At 38.0% G+C, this 21,358-nt stretch overlaps 1 protein-coding gene across 1 annotated transcript in view; it reads left to right on the top strand.

Annotated features, from left to right (window-relative positions):
- The window catches only part of LOC104075983 (teneurin-3-like), a gene marked incomplete at its 3' end in the record, with an annotated part of 96,715 nt that extends 76,677 nt beyond the window's left edge, over nucleotides 1–20,038 (top strand). The window contains exons 11-14 of the mRNA XM_009576667.1: nucleotides 10,585–10,731; nucleotides 17,979–18,195; nucleotides 19,257–19,376; nucleotides 19,777–20,038. Of these exons, the coding sequence (XP_009574962.1) occupies nucleotides 10,585–10,731; nucleotides 17,979–18,195; nucleotides 19,257–19,376; nucleotides 19,777–20,038 (746 nt within the window). The remainder of the gene's footprint in view (nucleotides 1–10,584; nucleotides 10,732–17,978; nucleotides 18,196–19,256; nucleotides 19,377–19,776) is intronic.
- Nucleotides 20,039–21,358: the final 1,320 nt, after the last annotated feature.

Below are 21,358 nucleotides of genomic sequence, written 5' to 3'. Positions count from 1 at the left end.
AATTTTTGTTCTTCAAATTAGAATAATTACTGCTACATTAATATATTCTGTAATTGTCAAAATTCCTAAATTTATGTTTTTCCTTAGTTTTGAGTTCATGGAATTATACCTCAGTACAAATTTCATCTTAAAAGTAAGACTGTTTCTGAATTGAAGGTATGACCTTTGACATTCAAACAGTTTATTGCCAGATAAAATTAACCAAAGATTGAAAACTAATTACATCAAATATCAGTTAGCTCACCACAATATTGTGAGTGAAATCCTACTTTCAAAACACCTCGCTACATTGGAGTCAGGATTTCACCACAATATTTATACCTGTACCCTCAATGCAAAATCTTCAAGGAAAAGAGAAGATTACTTTCTTGGCACTCAGAGGACTGATAACCACAGTTTAACAAGATTTCACGAAATTTAGTACAATTATGTTTTTGATCTTTCGTGTGCCTGAAGAGCATGTTATTAATTTGCCAGGCCAAGCCTTGAATATGCAAAATACTTGTACGTTTGGTAACTATAAAAATATTCAATTACCAGGTAAATTTAAGATAGTGCATGCATATCTGAAGCTGTGAAAAAAAGTGAATTATTGGTCAGGCCTTAACACATCTCAAGACCAAGTATCTCAAATACAAATTATCTGTTAGCATACTTTAAATTGCTAATTGGTTGATTTGCATTTAAATGAGGACCACATGTGAAGTTCAAGTTAGGCACATTTTCAGAAAACAGCAGAATCCTCTGAGATGTGAAGAATTTTAAAGCATGTTGCAAAGCTCACTTGAGCTGAAGTGGCCAGAAAATAAGTGCTTTTGTACATTGTATAGTTGCATGCTGTTCAGACACGTTCTGAAGGTACTTCCAGTCAGGAAGAAAGATGGAAACAATAATGCTTCCCATCCCATTCCATCCCGTAATACGTTTTCAAGCCAAATTTATCTTTCATGCAGTTCCTAATGTAAGTGTCAGGTTTTACCTGCATCTCTCTGAGGCAGGCCTTTGCGAGTTTGTCAGAGGTCTCAAACAGGTATTTGAACTTTTTCAGCCTCTACACATGAGACAGTTTTAAATCCTTAATGGCATATACCCTTTCTTCTAAATCCTTTTCCAGCTAAACAGACGTTAAATAGGAAACAACACTGCTTATGAACATATCAGCAGTCCCAAACTTCCTATGTCTATTATATCCTTAAAAGCAACTGAACTTCTTATTCTTAGATACATGTGGCTTTCCAGTAATAATGATGAGAAGTCTTACTTTATAGTAAAATCGGGATGGACTCCAGAACAAAAAATCTAAAGGGTACTGGGCTTATGTGTCCTTGTACATAAAAACCCATAAATGGTTGTTGCAAAGATTGTGGTTTTGGCAAGGGATAAATTGCAGTGAATTCAGGTATCTCTGCAGAAATGTATGCAGCAGATATCTCTGCTGCAGGTCTACGTAGACATTGGAGAAGAGTGCAGAAATGATGAAGAAGGTATGATTTCAGGGTGAGAATTATGTTTTGGCCTATGTAGGAAGGAAGACAAAGAAAATTGCCTGAAACTATTATTCCATCCATGTGTTCTCCTTTACAAGAAGGGCAAGATGGGAATTTAGGAGTAAATAGAGTGTTTGTAATCCTCCTCTATTGGCAGCAATGCTCTGAACATATGGTATGTCTAAGACAAGGTTCTTATAAACTCAGAGAAAGGATGACGACTATGAGCTGCTTACAGTGGAAGAACATGTGCTTTCAGTACTGTTCAGTGATGATCAGAGAGAATTACATTTGCAAATGATACCAAAGCCCGCTGCCCCCAAGCGCTTTGAAAAACAGGACAAGAATTTAAAATTACTTTAACAAATACCACAGGCTATGCAGAAAAATAAGGTGCAATTCAAAAAATGCTGGGTTCTGTGCTTAAGTAAGAATAATCAGCTGCACATATTCAAGTTAGGAAGCAGCTCACCAGGCAGAAGAGACTCAGAGAAGGCTGTAGTGGATGATGAATTTGACATGAGTGAACTTCTCTGAAGACAGGCTAGAACAGTGGCTTTAAAATTTTATGAGTTCTGGACTCCTGTAAGATTTCTGGCAGAGGTATGGAGCTCCTGAGAAATTGCATATGGATGCATGGCTTTTTTTTTGTCGCTCTTTGAGAGTAAAAGCAGTTGCTTAAAGGAGTCAATATACTATTCTCTAAGTCTGCTGTGGGTGGGATAAGAAATACCAGGTTTAAATATCACAAGGAATATTTGGGTTTTTACATTCAAAAGATGTTTTAATTGTCAGGATAGTTAAACTTCGGCTGGATGAAAATGAGAGGAACTTAAGGGTGATATGGTTAGGAGAAGTAAATCACCACAGACTGAGTCTTGAATAGGTTAGAGGGGTCCGGCCAGAGCCGTCAACTCTGGTTTTTGTACCAGTTCCCCCAAAAGAAGGACAAAAACCTGTTTATACAAACTGCATTCTCCCTAAAGCTTGCAAAGTCTCAAAGTTTCTCTTCTGTTGGCAAGTGTCTGTGAAACCACTGATAAAGTGTGTGCCTCATTCCCTGCTACTGCTTGGCTATGCAGGGAGTAAGAAATAATGTTCATAACACTTGGTTAGCACAAATGGCAGAAGCGTAGGTGATTCATCTAAGCTTCCCTGTTGCTCACTGTGAAAAAAATGTAATGTCACAGAATGGAGTATCTTTTTTTCCTTCCTTTTTTTCAGTTTACTTTATGCACATAGGACTTGAGAACTTTCAAATGCACAAAAAACATGTTAAAAGAACATTAGAAAGTTGCAAAATCAAGACCATAAAGTTAGGAAGCCACAAGACAACACTGTTGTGTGTCATTATCATTATATCATATAACAGAAGATACCTATTATACCACATGCATACAATTGTAATAAGAAATATAATGCTATCTTTAACTACTTTTCCCTCTGCACCTGATGGACCTGATATAAGAATGTTGTAAGCCTGTGAAGGGCTGTTTCATGCAGAAACTCCACTTAATTTGTGCCAGAGAGTGGTGCATGGGGTGATCTCCTGGTTAAGAATGATTTTGAAGCACTGGATTCCACCCTTGCTTCTACCACGTATTTTCTGTTAGTCATTCACAAAGGCAAACTTTAAAAGACCATTTTTCATTTTCTGGGGACCTGACTTGCTTGTGTGTGAATTGCTAAAATGCTGGTTTGTGTATGAAATCCTGTATAATTATAAGTATTCTGGAAAATCATGTCATAGGTGTTTGCAGCCAAATGCGTGGAGACTTTTTACTTTAATCCTTCTATGCCTTAGTTACCTACCTGTAAAATGAGATAAGAATACATTCTCTGCTCACACCAGTACTGTGAAGATACTATACTAAATAATTTTGATTTCAGGAGGAAGATGATAGAAAAGTCTGTAAGAAAAGTGGTTTAAACCCAGCTGGCAACTAAGCCCCACACAGCCGCTTGCTCACTCCCCCCGGGGGAGAAAATCAGAAGGGTAAAAGTGAGCAAACTCGTGGGTTGCGATAAAGACAGTTTAATAGGGAAAGCAAAAGCTGCGTGCACAAGTGAAGCAAAAGAAGGAATTCATTCACTAGTTCCCATGGGCAAGCAGGTGTTCAGCCATCTCCAGGAAAGCAGGGCTCCATCACACGTAATGGTTACTTGGGAAGACAAACGCCATCACTCCGAACGTCCCCCCCTCCTTCTTCTTCGCCCAGCCTTATATGCTGAGCATGACGTCATATGGTATGGAATAGCCCATTGGCCAGCTGGGCCAGCCATCCCGGCCACACTCCCTCCCAGCCCCCCGTGCACCTGGCAGGGCACGGGAAGATGAAAAGTCCTTGACTAGCGTAAACATTACTTAGCAACAACTAAAACATCAGTGTGTTATCAACACTATTCTCATACTATATCCAAAACACAGCACTATACCAGTTAATAGGAAGAAAATCAACTCCATCCCAGATGAAACCAGGACAGTTAGCATGGTGTGCCCGCTACTAGGGCATCAGCCATTTGTTGTTCATGAGAGAGTGAAGGCTGAATGAGGACTGTCGGCTCCGTACATTGACGAAGGAAGAAGGATATAAAAATCGTACAGGTAGCCATAAACCTGGCATTGCCTAAATTTTGGGTGTTTGACTTGGCCCCTCTCATGATATTCTTGTAATGTGGGGCAGGTTTGTTTGTCCTATGGATTGTAAACAAAGTTTTATACAAATGTTAAAAATTAATGAAAACATTAAGTGAAGATATTAAAACTTTCTAACAACAAAGAAATAGACAAATGTATAGAAAGCTTAAGGTAAACAGTATAATATCAACATACCATAGTTTGCTTGCAGTCAGTTTTTCTACCAAGAAATTAAGATGGCATTTTGGCGTGTTATCTCCTTATATGACATTTAGTGCAAAGTTATGCAGAAGTGTGAACATGACTGATGCAAGATGTGTTGTTCACATCTTCCCGCAGATCTGTGTCGGGGAGCATGAAGTTTGTGTTAGCAGCAGAGATATGCATGCAGGCGTTCCCCAGTGAATGCGGGATGCTGTACTGAGTTGTGGGAGATGAGGAGAGTAAGCAAAGCTGAGCTTGCTAGGAGAGGATCAGGACAGCATTCTTCATTGTTGCTGCATACTGAAATTATTTCTTCATCATCTTTTTTTTTTTTTCCCCTTCCCCCCTTTGGCTCTCTTCTCTCTTTCTAATTTCTCCTTCCTGTTTTCTTTTAGAGGGAGAGGCTGTAACGCAGTAAGGAAGGGAGAAAGCTGATAGTATTAGTGGAGAGGAGGCAGGGGCTCAGCTCACGCTTTCAAGGTAGAGGAAGAAAAAACCTTAAAAGTAGTTTTTTTTAACTTAGGCAGACCTTGATCGACATGGCTTTGGTCACATTCTTTTGTATTTTTGCTTCACGTCTGGTGGTGCTATGAGATCAAATTCTGCTCTTACGGCAAAGTAACTCATAACTGCTGTGGAGCGGTTGTGAGATGATACTGTAATGGGTCTATATATACACAACAAAAAATACATGGCATGTTGTAGATTAGTGTACAGGTTACAAAGATTATGATGGGTGAAGACGTCTGGTGGAGGATAATAATGTAAACTAATAGAAATGTAAATTTGCTATACAGTATTTAGAAGCATGTCACCATTATAATCCCTTATGACAGAATAATCAGAATAAAGCAGTGTTATAAGTACCAATTAAGGAACATCAAATCAATGGATATGTGACTTATGCTGATTTAAACAGGAGCTGATTGGGATAAATGGATTTAATATGTACTTTTATTCTGTGGCTATTCTGTCATACCTGGAGGAAGTAGCATATGAATAATCTAAGGAAGACACTGACCTACATCTCTTACAGGAGACTAATGGGAGACATTAAATTAAAAAAAAAATGTCTGGGTTCTGACTGGTTATGAAATATGCCATGTTAAATGTGAATTTGCCTGACTGTTATCAGTTCTTTGTAAAATACATTTATCTGCCACGTATTTATATAAATATCCACACACATTGCTATTGATAACACCATTTATATTGTGTTGTATGAATTTTGAATGCCACTTACATCTTCTTGGATTTTGACTATCCTAGAAAATGTACAGATTTTACATCTTCATTTTTGTTTTTCTTCATTCCATTTGGAGCTATATGAAGTCCCTTTACTCCTGGAAATAATAGCAAGATTTTAAATTTCAGAGTCTTAAACCCTGCAAGAAAACCCTTGAATGTATATTGTCTGGTCTGTAATTAGACTTCTTAAGGGCTTAACATAACCCACATGTGCCAGATGTGTAAATATCTTGCCAAGGATCAGCTGCTGAGATGCTCCATTCTACTGAAGTGCTCCAAATCCCACCTAAAATTCTCGATGCAGAGGGAAAAAAGCTTGTATTTTGTACTTCCACACAGAGCTGGGTTCATTCCTGTTTTCAGTTGCAGTGCCGTGAAGATAAGGAAGACAGCATGGCTAGTTAAACTTCACTGCAAAGTTATACTATTTTTGGTTGCTGTATTTTCGTGTTCTGCTTTTTGATTCTTCTAGGATGCTGCATGTTAGCCAAAATAGTTTCTAACGTTGTCCTTAATGTCAATTGACCATCAGTAAAAGGATGCTGGAAGGTAGAACTTCTTTTCTGAGCATTATAGGTTTGTGGTCTGGAACTGACTTGTTGTAAGACTACTGGATACAAAAAATCTTAAAAAGCATTTTCTTAATCCTTTTTTTTTAAAATGCATGTGGGGGTCTGGGATTGCAGGGGCTGTTTTCAGTTGCCTAGGAGTTTTTTTTTATGTTGTGTTTTGTTACCTATCCCTACATTTGTAGAGGCATTTAATGTTTCACTGGTGGACAGATGCATTCCCCAGACAGACCTAATTGCTTCCATTTTATGGAATAAAACTTGATTTTTCCTCCACGCATACTACACCGTGTTCTAAGAGCAGCTGTGTAGGAGCAAGGGGAATTATATTGGATGAATAAGAGAAGAATTTGATCTACCCTGAAATGCAGCTGTATCACTTTTCTTTTTGTTTGTGGTTAATGTGAAAAGCTACTTAGTTTGTTGCTGCTGTTCTAAATGTTCTGTAATTGATGTTTTCATCTTCTTACTTTGTCTCCCTTTAACCTTACCATTATAGAAAAAAAAAAAACAAAACAACCTGTGCAGTGGACACCTGACACTTTCTTCGAGAGAGAGGGACTGGAAAGTTTCCATCTCTTAGTCGAGGCAGTGACTGTGGCTTCTGTAAGACTATCTCATCACCTCCCTCCTCAGGCTCAGTAAGAGCTTTTTCCCCTTCATCCAAACTGGAGGAGATGCCACGGTTGGAAATGCTTTTTTCTTAACCATCCAATACACAAAGTTGAGGTTTAATAGCAAGTGACAGAGTACCAGGACAGACAGGGGCCATCATCCAGCAGGGTTTTAGAAAAGGTCAAATTTTGAAAGTAAAAGAGCCCATGAGGGCTCTGTTGAGAGATCTTGTCCACAGCAAAACCAGGGGATTGAATCCAAAATTGTTGACTCAGCTTGGCGTGTCCCCACTGCAGTAGTCTGTAATGCCCCGTCACCTTATGTGCAGGTGGCTGGGTTTGGTAGCCTGCGATGGACCTGTCCTACATGGTTTTGCTATATGACATTAATCCCTTTAACACAACTGCAGTTGATGTCTGTTTCCTGAAAGTAAGGAGGGAATGTATAACCCATCTCTGCTGTGTTTCATGTGTTAAACGTAGGGCCTGCTGCTTTAAATCCATCTTGTGCTCTGTCTGTCATTCACCCATCTGCCTACTCAAATTTTTTGTGAAATTTTAAGTGTCATAACTTATGAAAAAAAGTCTTGCTATTCTTGGATATACCCATGTTACTTATTTTTATACATCTAAAGCCTAAGTTTAATTTCCACCTGTTTTTCCAAATGAAATGGATCACCACGCTACTAACCCCACTATGCCCTCTTCCACCCCATATATACAATCTAACTTATTTTACATAATTGGTGTGTGTGCTCGGAAGAATAACTGTGGCTGAATTGAAACAGCAGAAAACTATTCCTCCTAAAAAACCTGTTAATCCAATTGGAATTAAGATAGTGTGCTGGTTATGCTGTCAGAGTCATACATGACCTGCAAATCAAGGATCTTCCAGTATGGTCAGTGTTTTAAAGCTCAGAAGCTAAGTAATTACGTCGTGTTAAAAACTGAATTTTTTAACTAGCTTTGATTATATTTTTGTTATGCGTAAAAATCAAAGCATGCGAAGAGAAGTCAGAAGAAAAACATAGTCTCAGAAAGGCAGCATCTCTTTCTTCCACAGGCCTCCTTTCTAAAATAGTTTCATTGAATCATGACGATGTTTGCTGAAAAGAGAATTTCTTGCATTTTTAAAAGCTTTGAAATACATTTTCATTTTTTAATGTCAGGTGCACCTGCTTGATTTGCATGTGAATTCTGAACAATTCTTGTTTTATGTGACACTTCTGAAATGTCTGTCTGTTTTTTTTTTTCTTTTTAATTCTCAAGCTCACTATTTGGATAAGATAGTGAAAGGTACTGTATATTTGCTCTTTGATAACATGCCTATACCTACATGTACTTTTTTTATATGAATATATAGTTATAAACATACTAGTCTGGGCACAAGAATCTTCTCTTACATACATTCCATGGATTACAGATTTAACTCATATGACTTTCAACTCCTCTGTAATTAAAAATGAAATCTTGCTTATGTTATATAGTAACATTTTGTCAGTAATTATACATTTATATACAAACTGTATACATGTATTAGATTTTGTTTGAACCAAAAACTGAAGATAGTATTCATTTGCTGTTTGGTGCATTTTCTTTGTTAGTTTTGTCATTGGACCTCTACCTACAAAACTGTAAATATTTAGGAAACAAAGCAAAGCGGTACTCTTGTCACAGAACAAGTGTCACTAGTGCTAAAGAACAGATTAATTATAGATATGTGTGTATTTATATATAGACAGATCAATAGAATACCCCAGGCTTTTAAGCTTTTGTTTATCTGAATGTAGAAAATCTATAGGAAATCATGACTTGTATTTTGTATGAAGCTAGGAAAAGCTTGTATACTCTCTGCAACATTTTCAATTAAAAGGTTCAAGGCTGCAAAAGCCTACTGTGAAACAGCAAAGATTCTTGTATCTTCAGTTATGGTGAAAGATTTATTTAGAAAAATGTTTAAAATATTCCTACCCCTCTTTCCCCGAGTATCTTTCTCTATTCCTTATTTGTGTTTTTTTCATTAGAATATGGCAATATTCATGGCAATATCCAGGCTTTCACACAATAAGTCTTGAGTGTACCCAGTTGACTCCTAAAATGCTCTGTCAGTATTGCAATTAAATATGTAAGTCTTCCATAAATTAAACAGAAGAAAGATTAAGAAAAAAATAGCTCTCAGTACGTCAACAAACACTATTAGCAGCTACAGTCTGAAAGAGTAAGAGTAGCAAGACTAATCTCAGCCTGGCATGATGGCACAATATCCATAATTGTAGCATCACCATACTTCCTCACAGGAGGTTTTCCTGATTCTCTGGCTTCTAAGAGTAATTTGACAAGAGTTAAGCACCCTATATAACTTCTTTTCTGGGAATGTTTGTAATTTGGAGCTACATGGTTGAAAGGAGTCAGTAAATTCAAAAGTCTTTAGAAGAAAAAAATAGACTATTACTTCTGAAAGACTGTTCTAAGCTCAACTAAGCCTAACCAAAAGGGGTCAGTAGATTAGTTCACGAAGATAGTAGTTCTACAAAGTGAAGAAGTGTTTAGCCAGTTACTTAGGTTTTTTGGATAAAAGTTTACAGAAAATTGTTGTGTCCAAAAATATCTGATTTGTAGCCACCTTCTCATAAGATACTTAGTGCCATATCTGTACTTGCTTCTGTCAGTGTCTTACCATAGCCATAGATAAGGAACACCAAAATCTACATATTTATAGTGTTGTCATCCTCATACAGATCATGTTGGCTGCATGCCAGATTTCATCACTAGGAAGTGACAGATACTGTTTCTTTTAATGCAATGTTAGACTGAAAACAATTATCGATTTTGGATATATTAAATTATTTTAATTGTTTCCCAAATTTTCCCTCCTTGGCCATAAAAGCAGACAAGATAGGATATAAAGGTAACAGCACAAAAGCCTTAGGGAGATTGTCACAAAAAATCACTCTGCTATCTGTCTTGAAGCACGTCACTACCGTGTTTTTGTTCAGTCTATCAATGTTTTATTGTGGTCCTTATGGTATTTCATTTTGTCCGTCCTAAGTAATCAAATACGCACAGCTATTACATTTAGTTGGAAATCCTGTTGGTCCTGTCCCATCCGTATGCAGCCTGAATCCTAATGTTTGTTAGAATAGATGCTAAGCTGCTTCACTATTTCCTGGGCTTTGCTTATTCTGTGAAAAGGAATGTATTTTTGGCATAAAGTATAGTCATTAAAACTGGCCTATACTTTGTGCAATTATTTAACACACTGTAATTTCACATGAATATACGGCAACTCTGAGACCAGATAAAGTTAACGTTCTCTTTTATTACATGCCTAAAATCATAGCCATTTTCCTACTTAAGAATTTGGAGGGATTTGTTCATAGTAACAGGGAGCTTAAAGATTTGTGCCAGTAAGTAACCAATACTGCATAGAGCAAATAATGATCTATTCTATGAGCACAGAAGATGTATCATTTTACACAGCTGTGTTTGCACTATGCACTCATGTCTTGTTACTTTGCCAAAAAAAAAAATTTAAAAAACAAACTTGATTTTGTCTGGCCTGCAGGTATTTAGAGGATTGGTGCATTTATTTCCTGCCTGTACAGGTAAGTGGTGTCTCAAGTGTCAGGCCAATCAAAGATGCCACTTTGTTAAGAATTACGTTCCCCAGGTAATGTTGCTGTTCCACTCCATGTGCAATTACAGTATTTGTGCTGTTCTTAAGGCCTGTTCCCAGTAAGTGTCCCTTGTTCGTATTTTTTTTTTCTTTTCGTATAATTGCAGTATTTAAATCACTTGTGATTTTTCTTTGTATGTTTAAACAGAGGGCTGCCCTGGCTTGTGCAACAGCAATGGGAGGTGCACACTGGACCAAAATGGCTGGCACTGCGTTTGCCAGCCAGGATGGAGGGGAGCGGGCTGTGACGTAGCCATGGAAACTCTCTGCACTGACAGTAAGGACAACGAAGGAGGTAAGATATACCAACTGGATCTTTAACACTGGGGAGAACCTGTTGAGGAACGGAGATTTTACAGTCAGGTGATGAAATACTGCCATGAGAACCATACATGCATTTTACTAGCTTTTACGCCTGTACGAATAGGCTGTGATACTCAGTGCTTTTATATGGCGTATCAGCAAAGCCTTACAAGATGCTTATGACAGGTGAGAAATGTACTTAGAAAATGATGGGTGTCACGTTCGTTTCCCTGCAATGCTCTTTTGTACAGGAATAAAACATAGTCTCAACTCAGTGAACTGTAGCGGAGGGAAAAAAAAAGAAAGGAGTTCAAATTTTCAGTGACCTCACAAGGAATTTATCCCAAGAGAAAAGGCCAGACGGAGAGTTTACATTTTGACCTGTGATACTATTGCTGGAAACAATTGGTTGCCCAGTCTACAGAGATCTTATCCCTCCATAGCCTGTGAATGCTCAGATGACTGACAGGATGCTCCCAGAAGTCTTTTTTTTTGGCTTGCTTTTCTGCAGTCTGTCATCCAGGTGACAGGTAAGAATCTGCAGCGAGATGCAGGCAGGACTGTTGACTTAAGGAATCAATCTGCAATCATGGTTGTAGGGTAAGGAAGGTGGAGGGGCTGTGACTTTGGCATGACTCCAGAATCACAGAAAAAACCACACAAAAACAAGATTCAATGTGAATGCAGTCAAATATTAGATCAGCATAATGCTTTTATTGTCTGTCTTTCTTCCCCTTCTTTCATCAACTCTTTTTTTGTTTAACACCTTCAGATTCAGAACAGAGATAAGAAACTCCATTAGGGCCTCTGGATGATGATAAAGTCATCTGTGACTTTGTTTTTCAGCTTTAGACTGCGTATGCCTTTGCCATTGCTGGTTGGCTGTTTGCTCTCATATCCCGACTGCAGTTGGGATCTTAGACATCACAAACAGCAGCATTTACTTCCTGAGGAAAATAAGTAACACAGTTGAAACAGTGCTGCTGTTTATTGCTTTACACGTCATTTGATTTGTCATCTTCTCCTTTACATATTGTATATTTTGAGTCAGTTTTGCACGTTTAGGGGCCTAAAGAATCTGACACAATCTGGTATATGCAATCTGAGCCAGTGTGAAGCTGAATTTCTGCGTGTAGGAAGGGAGCAAGAGGAACAATTAGCCATAGCATATCCATGCAGAGATGTGCTGTTTGGGGAATTAAGTTCAGGTGGCCTGGGGGATTATGAACATAAAGAAGAAAGAGAAACCTGCAAGCATGAAAGGAGGCAAAGCAAGGAGGAGGAGAAACTAGGTTAGAGAATAAACAACTTGGAGGAAAAAAATAGATCAGGTAGGGGAAAAAAGGGAAAAAAAGTTGAAAGCCCAGTGATAGACTAAAACAGATTCAGTAAACATTGAAGATAGTAGAAGGACATGACATATCAAAGGGAGAGTCAAGAGCAGAAAACGGAGCAGTGGGAGGAAGAGGAGCAAGGTGAACAGGGATGCACATAAACAGAACAAGTTTTCAGACTGAAAACAATAATAGCTGTTTGTGAGGAAACGGGGAAAAGGAATGAGGAATTGGAGCAGAAGGGTCTAACAGGATGACTTAAAGTTCAAGAAGAAAGAACAATATTGCAAAAAAAAAAAAGTAATGCTGGTATTTTGATGCTTTTTTTCCTCTCAATTTTTTTTTTATTTCCTTTACAGACATTATGCAGCTATGTATGAGGAAGGGATTGGCCAAACAATTGTTTTGCCATGATTGACGTATATACTGCTATTTGTCATTGTCATTTCTCTTTCAGTGGACCTTATTTTAATTTATATGCTTCAGTGCAGAGCGTGTTCACTTCAGTCTTTGAGTAGTGGCTGAGGAAAAGGGTTAAAATATAACAATTAAATTAAATTAAAAACTGGAAGCATACCAAACAAAACTGGGAAAAGAAAGTCGTCTTTGCCAGAAACCCACCTGGAAAGAGGAGCGGTGTTTCTTGCCTTTCCAAGAGTACCTGCAATCAGCCCACTAATCTCTTGAGCAAGCCATTCAAATTCCAGACAGCTACAGGGAATGGCACAAGGATGCCTCTGCTGTATTTGTTTATTGTGGGAGATTAGCTTATCTGAGCACTGACTCTGAATTTATACTGATGACTGCAGGTAGTGTGGTTTACATTGCACTAGGCTCAGTGGTTATGTAAGTAAAGTTATCTTGGTTGTTAGCTAATTGATACGCTGTGGTTAATGTTTATGTTTCATCTTACACTGGATAAAATATATTTCATGTATTAATGAGTATAATTCTTTAATAACAGTATCTGCTCTTCCTTTGATTCTTAGCTCTTTCTGGAACTGATTGTTCAAGTTCTGTGAACATGAGCATCCCAAGGACCTCAGTGGGAATATTCTCCATAGGAAATGCTAATGACGTCAAGGCATACTTAATCAATTTCCCTTCTAGATACTATTGACATATGATGAGATGATTATTACTCATCTTCCTTTTAATACAGATTTCTGAGAGTCTTGCAGATCATTTCCTTTCTCTTTAAGGATCACTCTTTATTTTTCCATGTGTTTGATTCGGATAATAAAATACAGGATTTTATTTACATTTTAGCAACCCACAAGGAATGTGTGTGCAACAAGCAGACCTTAGGCTGAATTAAACTCCTAATGACTTTGTGGGAAGAGGGGAAGTCAGAGTCGTCCGTGGGTGGAATAAGCCTAACTTCTTTACTTGGGAAAAGATGTGTCACTGTTATACTTTAACAAAGTGTGCCATGTTTTGTCATCACTGTAGGAAGAATAAGCTGTTTAGTCTTTAATTTAGGTAGGTCTTTATTGAACAGATTCCTTTGTTAAGTTTGCTTTTTATTAGCTCCTATCCAATTATTAAGAGTAGTTACAGGTTTCCACCAGAAGGACTTAAGGGATTATTAATATTCTTTTATTACTAAAATGAAAATAAATACTGTAATAAAGCACAGCATACTTAGAACTACTGTATTTTTGTAATTACGTGCATAGGCTAGGATAGCCTGCTCCTGATAAGCATTGTCACAGGATAGCACAAATTCAGCCTAAAGATTACCTAAACCAGGGCCTCTTCTCTAATACTGCCTAATAGCAAATGCTTAGCAAAAGAATATAATAGGACAAATGTGAACTTATCTTTTCTTTGGTGTACTAGCAGGCTGCTAATTAAAGTAGGAAATTACTGCCACAGAATGTTTTGAATGTCAGAAGGGTTACTAAGTACAAAAATAACCCAAGCTCAGGAAATTTCAGGAAGGTTGTACTTGAATTAGGACTGATACAGGGGCATGCTTATGCTCTCTGGTTTGTGCTCCAACACTTCCCATTATTCTTCACCTTTTTGTTTGCATCTGTGGTTGCTGGGGAGTCCTGGGTGGATATATCCATATATCCATGGTGACTCCAAGATTTCTTTCTGGAGTGACAGCTCATTTAGAGCCCAACACTTTATATTTTAGGCTTCTTCACTCCAACAGGAATGTAGAATTTGAGTACGCTATAGGTATGCTTATAGAGATACTGCAATAGTCACATTGAACAAGGTCCTTGTGCACTGCTCAGGAATAAATCAAGGGCTATTTCTGCTTTTGTGGCTTTTCCGACCAGCTGCTCCTACAGGCAGTCATTTTTGGTGTCTATAATTGAGTCCATTCATTGTAGCCTGTTGTAAAATTGAGCTATATGTGAGGATAACTGAGGTTTGTTAATACAGTTTTCTGTCCTTTCCATTCTCTTGCCTTAGTGTGCCACAGTCACCAAAACCGGTCTGGTGGGATGGCCAGCATCATAGCTCCAAAACGGTATTCTTCCTATGTAGGCACTGAATTTCACTTCATGGAGTTTTTTTGTTGCCTAAATATATAATCAACTTACTTACCAAGAATGTGATTTATGTAGGTCCTTGGCCACGATCTCCCCTTGACACTGACAGAACTTGGGCCCAGAACTTACTTTGTCCCCCTATTTTTCTTCCTTCCAGCAGTTTTATACATACCCTTTAAATTCCATTCAAAAGCAAACATGCCCACTGACACATTTTATTTTTTAGACATCCATAAGTGTGGGAATCCTCTGTCTTGACTCCTCTCATTTAATGTTTTGGTGGTTTTATTAGTCTCTCCAAATAAGCAATCTTATCAACATGCTCCATTGCAATTCTGTGCATTCTGCAACAAAGGGAAAAGTAACATTAGTCAAGATTTTCACAGTTAGACTTTAGCTTTTGAGGAAGAAAACAATAATGTAGTCATTACGTCTTCTATATATAGAAGAACCGCTTACATCTAGAACAAAAAAATACAAAATAGCCTTCTGAGACTGATAATGATTGTCCAGCTGGCTGTTGGAATTTCTATTTTCTTTTTAATTTCACTATCATAGTTGAGTGATATAACTGATAAGCCAGTGTTGAACTAAAAGTCTCACATTTTTCAGGCTAAACAAAATTCATCAATAATTATGCAGAGCCATTTCAGAAAGGAAATTTTACTCTGCTTCACACAGTGCAATAGAGTACTCAACTTAGTAGTACTAGATAGCTCTAGCCACATAAGTACAGAGAAAGAATGAAAAATCTTTTCTCAAGTTATAAGGAGCCAGATTCATAACCATCCGTCACTTGCCTGGGCAAGTTGCTGATAAACTCCACAGAAAAATAACAAACAGTGTATCCCTGTATCTTGGCTGGTGAAAATGAGATTCTTTCTCTGATTGATGTTAGTGGAGAGGCTTGTAAAAATGCATTTCCAGCTGATTAGTTCAGAAGGTGTCAGTCTCATGCAGTTTTATGACCTGCAGACTATACTTCAGATGTACATTTGCTTTTTATAAACTAACAAAGATGAATGATGGAATTTGAGCATTTCTTTGGCAACTGCACCAGATATTGCCTGGGAGACCATACAGAGATATAAAACCCCAAAACTGTGCTTTTAACCATCAGTACTCCCAGCTTTGACACTAATGCAGGCTTCTAGAATTAAAATCAGCAAGGGAGTTCAGTACTTCAGCTAAGAAAGGGTGTCATATTGTACAAGAATGAGACTAGAAAATCACAAGAGTCAGGGACTATTTGAGGTTGGAAAGGCCTCCGGAAATCATCTAGTCCCACGCCCTGTTCAAAGCAGGGTCAACTACAGCAGGTTGCTCAGGGCTGTGTCCAGTTGGATTTTGAATATATCCAGGGATGGAGACTCCACAACTTCCCTGGGCAACCTGTTGCAGTGTCTGACCACTTTCATGGTAAAAAAAGTTTTTCTCATGTTTAGACAGAATTTCCTGTGTTTCAGTCTGTGCCCATTGTCTCTTGTCCTTTCGCGGGGCGCCACTGAAAGGTGGTCTTTTTTACACCCTCCCGTTAGGTATCTGTACACATTGATGAGATTCCCCCCTCAAGCCTTCTCTTCTCCAGGCTAAACAGCCTCAGATCTCTCAGCCTTTCCTCGTAGGAGAGATGTGTCAAGCCCTTAACCATCTTCCTGGCCCTTCACTGAGCTTTCTCTGGTATGTCCATGTCTCTCTTGTACTGGAAAGCCCAGCCTGCACACAGCACTCCAGGTGTGGCCTCACCAGTGCTGAGCAGAGGGGAAGGATCACCTCCCTTGACCTGCTGGCAAAACTCCTCCTAATGCAGCCCAGGATGTCATTGGCACCTTCTTTGCCGCAAAGGCATGTTGCTGGCTCATCTTCAATTTGGTGTCCACCAGGACTCCCAAGGTCTAATCCACAAAGCTGCCTTGCAGCCAGTTCTCCCCCAGCATGTATTGGTGCAGGGGGTTGTTCCTCCCCAGGTGCAGGACTTCGCACTTCTCTCTGTTGCACTGCATGAGGTTCCTGTCAGCTCATTTCTCCAGTCTGTCGAGGCCTATCTGAATGGCAACACGACCCTCTGGCGTATCCTCATCCCAGGAAAAATCAATGTTCTTTCTTTTCTCTTAAAAAAGTTTAAACTTTGATATACTTAACAATGACTTTTTCATCCCTTTTATTTTCCCCGAATGTCGATGTCAGCCGAGTTAAATAAGAATTTTAGATGTGCAAAAGAATAGAAATCCCTGTCCTTTACTATTTTGCCAATCCTCTAATTGATCCACATAGAACAGCAATCCTTAGAGGAATACCTTTAGAAGATCTCTGTTTTTTTTTCAACATATGATTGAACAAAATTTTTCCCTTCAGAAGGAAGTTTTACTCTAAAGCTAGATTATTTTGTGAGAGAAGCAGTCATGGGCTTCCTCCAGGTGCTGCACTGGTATGTTTTTCAGTTTAGTGCAGCAAGCAAGCTCCCTCTCTAATCTAAAAGGAATAATAAAATGTTTGAGCTATTTCAGTCTTGCTGTTCTTTTGGGGAAACAATTATCAGCTATATGATACCATATTACATTCATCTAGAAATTTTCTGTAGCTGACATTTCCAGGCTCATTTTCCTTATGACTTTACTTACAGCAAATTAGTAGTTACCAATTCGATCTTGATTTTAATCTTTCACTAGATTAGATTTCCAGTGATGTGACAGATCTTATGCTCATTATATGTGAATATTTCAGCACATAAGCATAAAAGCACCCATGTGTGTAAATCTTGTTTATACTGGCCAGCATTCCTCACCAGTTTATTCAGAATAAAATCTAAATGTTAAATACAGATTTTGTTCTCTCATACATTTTCATGGAAAATAGTTGTGGAAATTGCCTTTGCCACTAGCAACAAAATCTTTCTGCCAAGGTATAAAGGAATCCACCTTGATAAATGTTGTGAAATATTTAAAGCTACTTGCAGCATAGATATGCTAAAAAACTTCAGGAAAACAGCAGAGTGGGAGTTACTTGTTTCTTTTCTCTAGCAAGCCAAATAACCTCAGATAAAAGCTACTTAGACCCACCTAAAATGTTTAATATTTATAAGTTAACAGTGTATGCAGAGCCTGAGTGCCTTCATTTTCTGGTTTGCTCAACATGTTTTTAGAAAAGTATCAAATAAATAGGTTTAATTTATACACAATACTGAGTGTATTCAGCTTGCATGGATTTCCATGGGAGTTTAAGAACTCAGCGGAAACAAATTCACTTTCCTTAATTGAAAGTGAGTTCATTAAAATATTAATTATTAGTATTCTTTCATACTACATAACTTTTTTAGTCTTTCTGCTGGCTGGCTCATTCACACACAGAGGGGCAGGAGGAAGAGTTTGTTCATTTGTGTGACTTTCTGCCAACAGATGGGCTAGTTGATTGTATGGATCCTGACTGCTGTTTGCAGAGTTCTTGCCAAAACCAGCCTTATTGTCGTGGACTACCTGATCCCCAAGATATTATCAGCCAAAGCCAACAGTCGCCATCTCAGCAAGCTGCCAAAGCATTTTATGACCGGATCAGTTTTCTCATTGGAGCAGACAGCACTCATGTCATACCTGGGGAAAGTCCTTTTAATAAGAGGTGAGCATGACTCATCATTTAGTCATGAATATGAAAGAAATTGAAGTGTGTGTGAGATTCACCTTTAGGAGAAGATCCACTGTGACTGCAAATTTCATGGCACGGACTTTCAGGAGAGATCTTTTCTCTTAATATATCAAATATATCAAATTGCTTTTGTCTCATTTCCTGCAAAATTCAAATTGCCAGTGCCAGTAGGTTACAGAAGATACTTGCCATGCTTAGTACCTGTATTCTAATAGGGCACTTCATTAATGATTAAATAAATCTTTATTTAACCAGTTGATTTGGGCTAGCACAGTTGGAAATACATCAAAGCAATGAAAACACTTCAGAAGGAAAAGCAAAGCTGCACTTTTTAAACTGAGCTCACTAAATAATATAAATTATGAATTAATGTAATAGAACTGTTAAGTGCATGACAGTATAATTGCATAAACTATTTGACTGGTGCTCTACGAAGCAGTAATGACCTGAAAATAACCAGTAACAGGAAGCAGGTGTCTGGGATCTCACTGAGTGAAGGAAGATGATTTACACTAGAACTACTGCGTTTGCAGTAATTTAACAGCATTAATGTGTTTGGGCACAGCAGTTGATTAAAAGTTGTTCCACAAACGTTCCTTATTGCTCTTTTAAATTTTGTACTTCATAGTCCCTGCAGTTTTACAGATTGCTTTGATACTAATTGAAAAGTACGTTGTTCTTTAAGAGTCTGCCAGAGGTATGACTTGCAATGGGAACATCTAGAGTTTATAAGTTCTTAAAATTCTTCAGTGAATTTCTGGTCTTAGCAACTTAGTACAGACAAAATGAACCAAAGTAAAATCAACAATATTGAAACAAAATTATTATTTGTAGATTTCAAGGCATTTGTTTATACCATGTAAATTATGTGAACTTGTAAAAAGGTTAGAGTCTCAGGAATGTTTTTTTAATGGGAGTTGATACCATGGAGAGGGCGGGGGTGTGTGTGTGTGTGTTCGCTCTACTAGCTTTTATTCATTCAAAAGAGAACGAAAAAAGCAAATTTGTAATTTGATCCTGCATCTTCTTCACAGTCTTGCATCCGTCATAAGGGGCCAAGTATTAACTGCTGATGGAACGCCACTCATTGGAGTGAACGTCTCCTTTCTACACTATCCAGACTATGGATATACAATCACTCGGCAAGATGGAATGTAAGTTCCCTTTGAAGCACTTCTAAGTCATAAAGACAGCAAAGGCATTACTGAAGAGCTGCTTGTAAAAATAAGACAATAATAAGATAATGGAAACCAAAGACATGAAAAAAGTGATTGACCGAAGTTGTACTTTGTACATTCTTCAAATGTAAAACATGCTGATTCTATACTTTAGAGGTAGAAGGGCTTGCTTAATTTAAACGCAGCATCCCAAACTCTTCATTCTCTTAGTGAAGTATTATGTAATATAATTTAATTGATTTCTCCATTGTTCCCAGTAGAGCCATTCTGCCTTCAGAGCAGTACAATGGAATGAAGAATCAATCTGTAAAATGGAGGCTGTGGATGGCTTTGGGAATTTGCTGACTAGCTAGCCCTGTTGGGTTTTTTTTTCTAGGTTTGACTTGGTAGCAAATGGTGGTGCCTCGCTGACACTGGTGTTTGAGCGATCACCGTTCTTGACACAGTATCACACAGTATGGATTCCCTGGAATGTCTTTTATGTCATGGATACCCTGGTCATGAAGAAGGAAGAGAATGACATTCCTAGCTGTGATCTGAGTGGATTTGTAAGGCCAAACCCCGTTATCGTGTCATCGCCTTTATCCACTTTCTTTAGAATTTCTCCTGAAGATAGTCCTATCATCCCAGAGACACAGGTAAAGTGTGCTTCAAATAAATAGCATTTTATCACAGGCTGGTATTAAGCAACCATAATGAAAAGAGTGCAAACTTCTGTTGAAAAATAAATAATTCTGACTAAGTGCTAAGAATTTGCAACGTGATTATTTTCAGACCAATTTATTTATTCTACAGGATGATTTTTAAAATTTCATCTGAAAAAAAAAAGAAGTACGAAAGCTTGGTGTACACCACTCTCTGGTTTTATATTTGTTTGCATCATTTAATTTACAGAACGTCTTCAGCAATCAGGCACTGGCCCATCAAAGTACATCTGACTTTTTTGACTGCCTTCTTGTTAGAAGTGCACCTCAGAAACTGAAAATGAAAGGTGTTTTTCCACTATGTCTGAAAGACCCATACAGTTCAATTTATCTGTTTAGTCGTAATAAATAGCATGACACTCAGATTTTTATAAACTAAAAGAACTCTCTGTAACACTGAGGACAGGCTTACAAGCCAATGAGCATGTGTGCTAATCTACTTCAGAACTTGCAATACTGAAAGTAAGACTTAACATCAAAACCTTGCTTTCAACGGAAAAAGCTGTGGCTGGAATTTTTTTTCTCTAACATAGGTTAGAGATTTTTTTTTCTCTAACTTCTGCCATCTCAAATAACTTAGCATAATATAGTCTTCCTCAACTCTTAAAGCAGAGCTGCATTTCAAGAAGTAATATTTATCTCATTATTGATTTCTGATAAAACTTCTCCCAGTGAAACAGCACTCCCTCTGCCTCCCTCTTTCTCTCCCTTTCCCTTCTCTCCCTCTCCTTTCGCTTGCTCTCCTTTCTCTCTCTTTTTCTCTCCCCCACCTTCACGATGTCATAATTACATAGGGTACTCTTTCTCCCATTCACTAAGAAATGTCCTCGTCTTTTCAAGGGAAACATAGAAAATGTATTCAAATGTTTTCATGCAGAGCTCTTAAGAGCAAAATCATTAAGCAGTTCATGGTAGGAGCCGGTTTAAAGTAAAGATGTAAGGAAATTACAGCTAAATGCTCATACAAATCTAGACTGTGCTAGAAAATTGTTGCTTTTATCCTCACTATCATTTCTGTGCCTTTGATAGTTGCAAGTCAATTAAAAGAAAGTATTTGCAAAACACAGTCCACTGAAAAACAGCTCTGATTTACTTGTTTTGGCAACAGATGATAGATTCAGTTCCTGAAGTGATGGAAAATGGCTTAGATAGATGGGGTATAAATCAAGAAAAAAGTAACAATAGAAGAATGTCAGAAAATACGTATTTTCCAAAAACACTTGTCTAGATAAACAAGTCATTTCATGAGCAGTG

Source organism: Fulmarus glacialis, unplaced genomic scaffold, assembly GCF_000690835.1.
Source record: "Fulmarus glacialis isolate BGI_N327 unplaced genomic scaffold, ASM69083v1 scaffold12914, whole genome shotgun sequence".
NCBI lineage: Eukaryota > Metazoa > Chordata > Aves > Procellariiformes > Procellariidae > Fulmarus > Fulmarus glacialis.
This window is presented reverse-complemented; position numbering and strand designations above follow the sequence as displayed.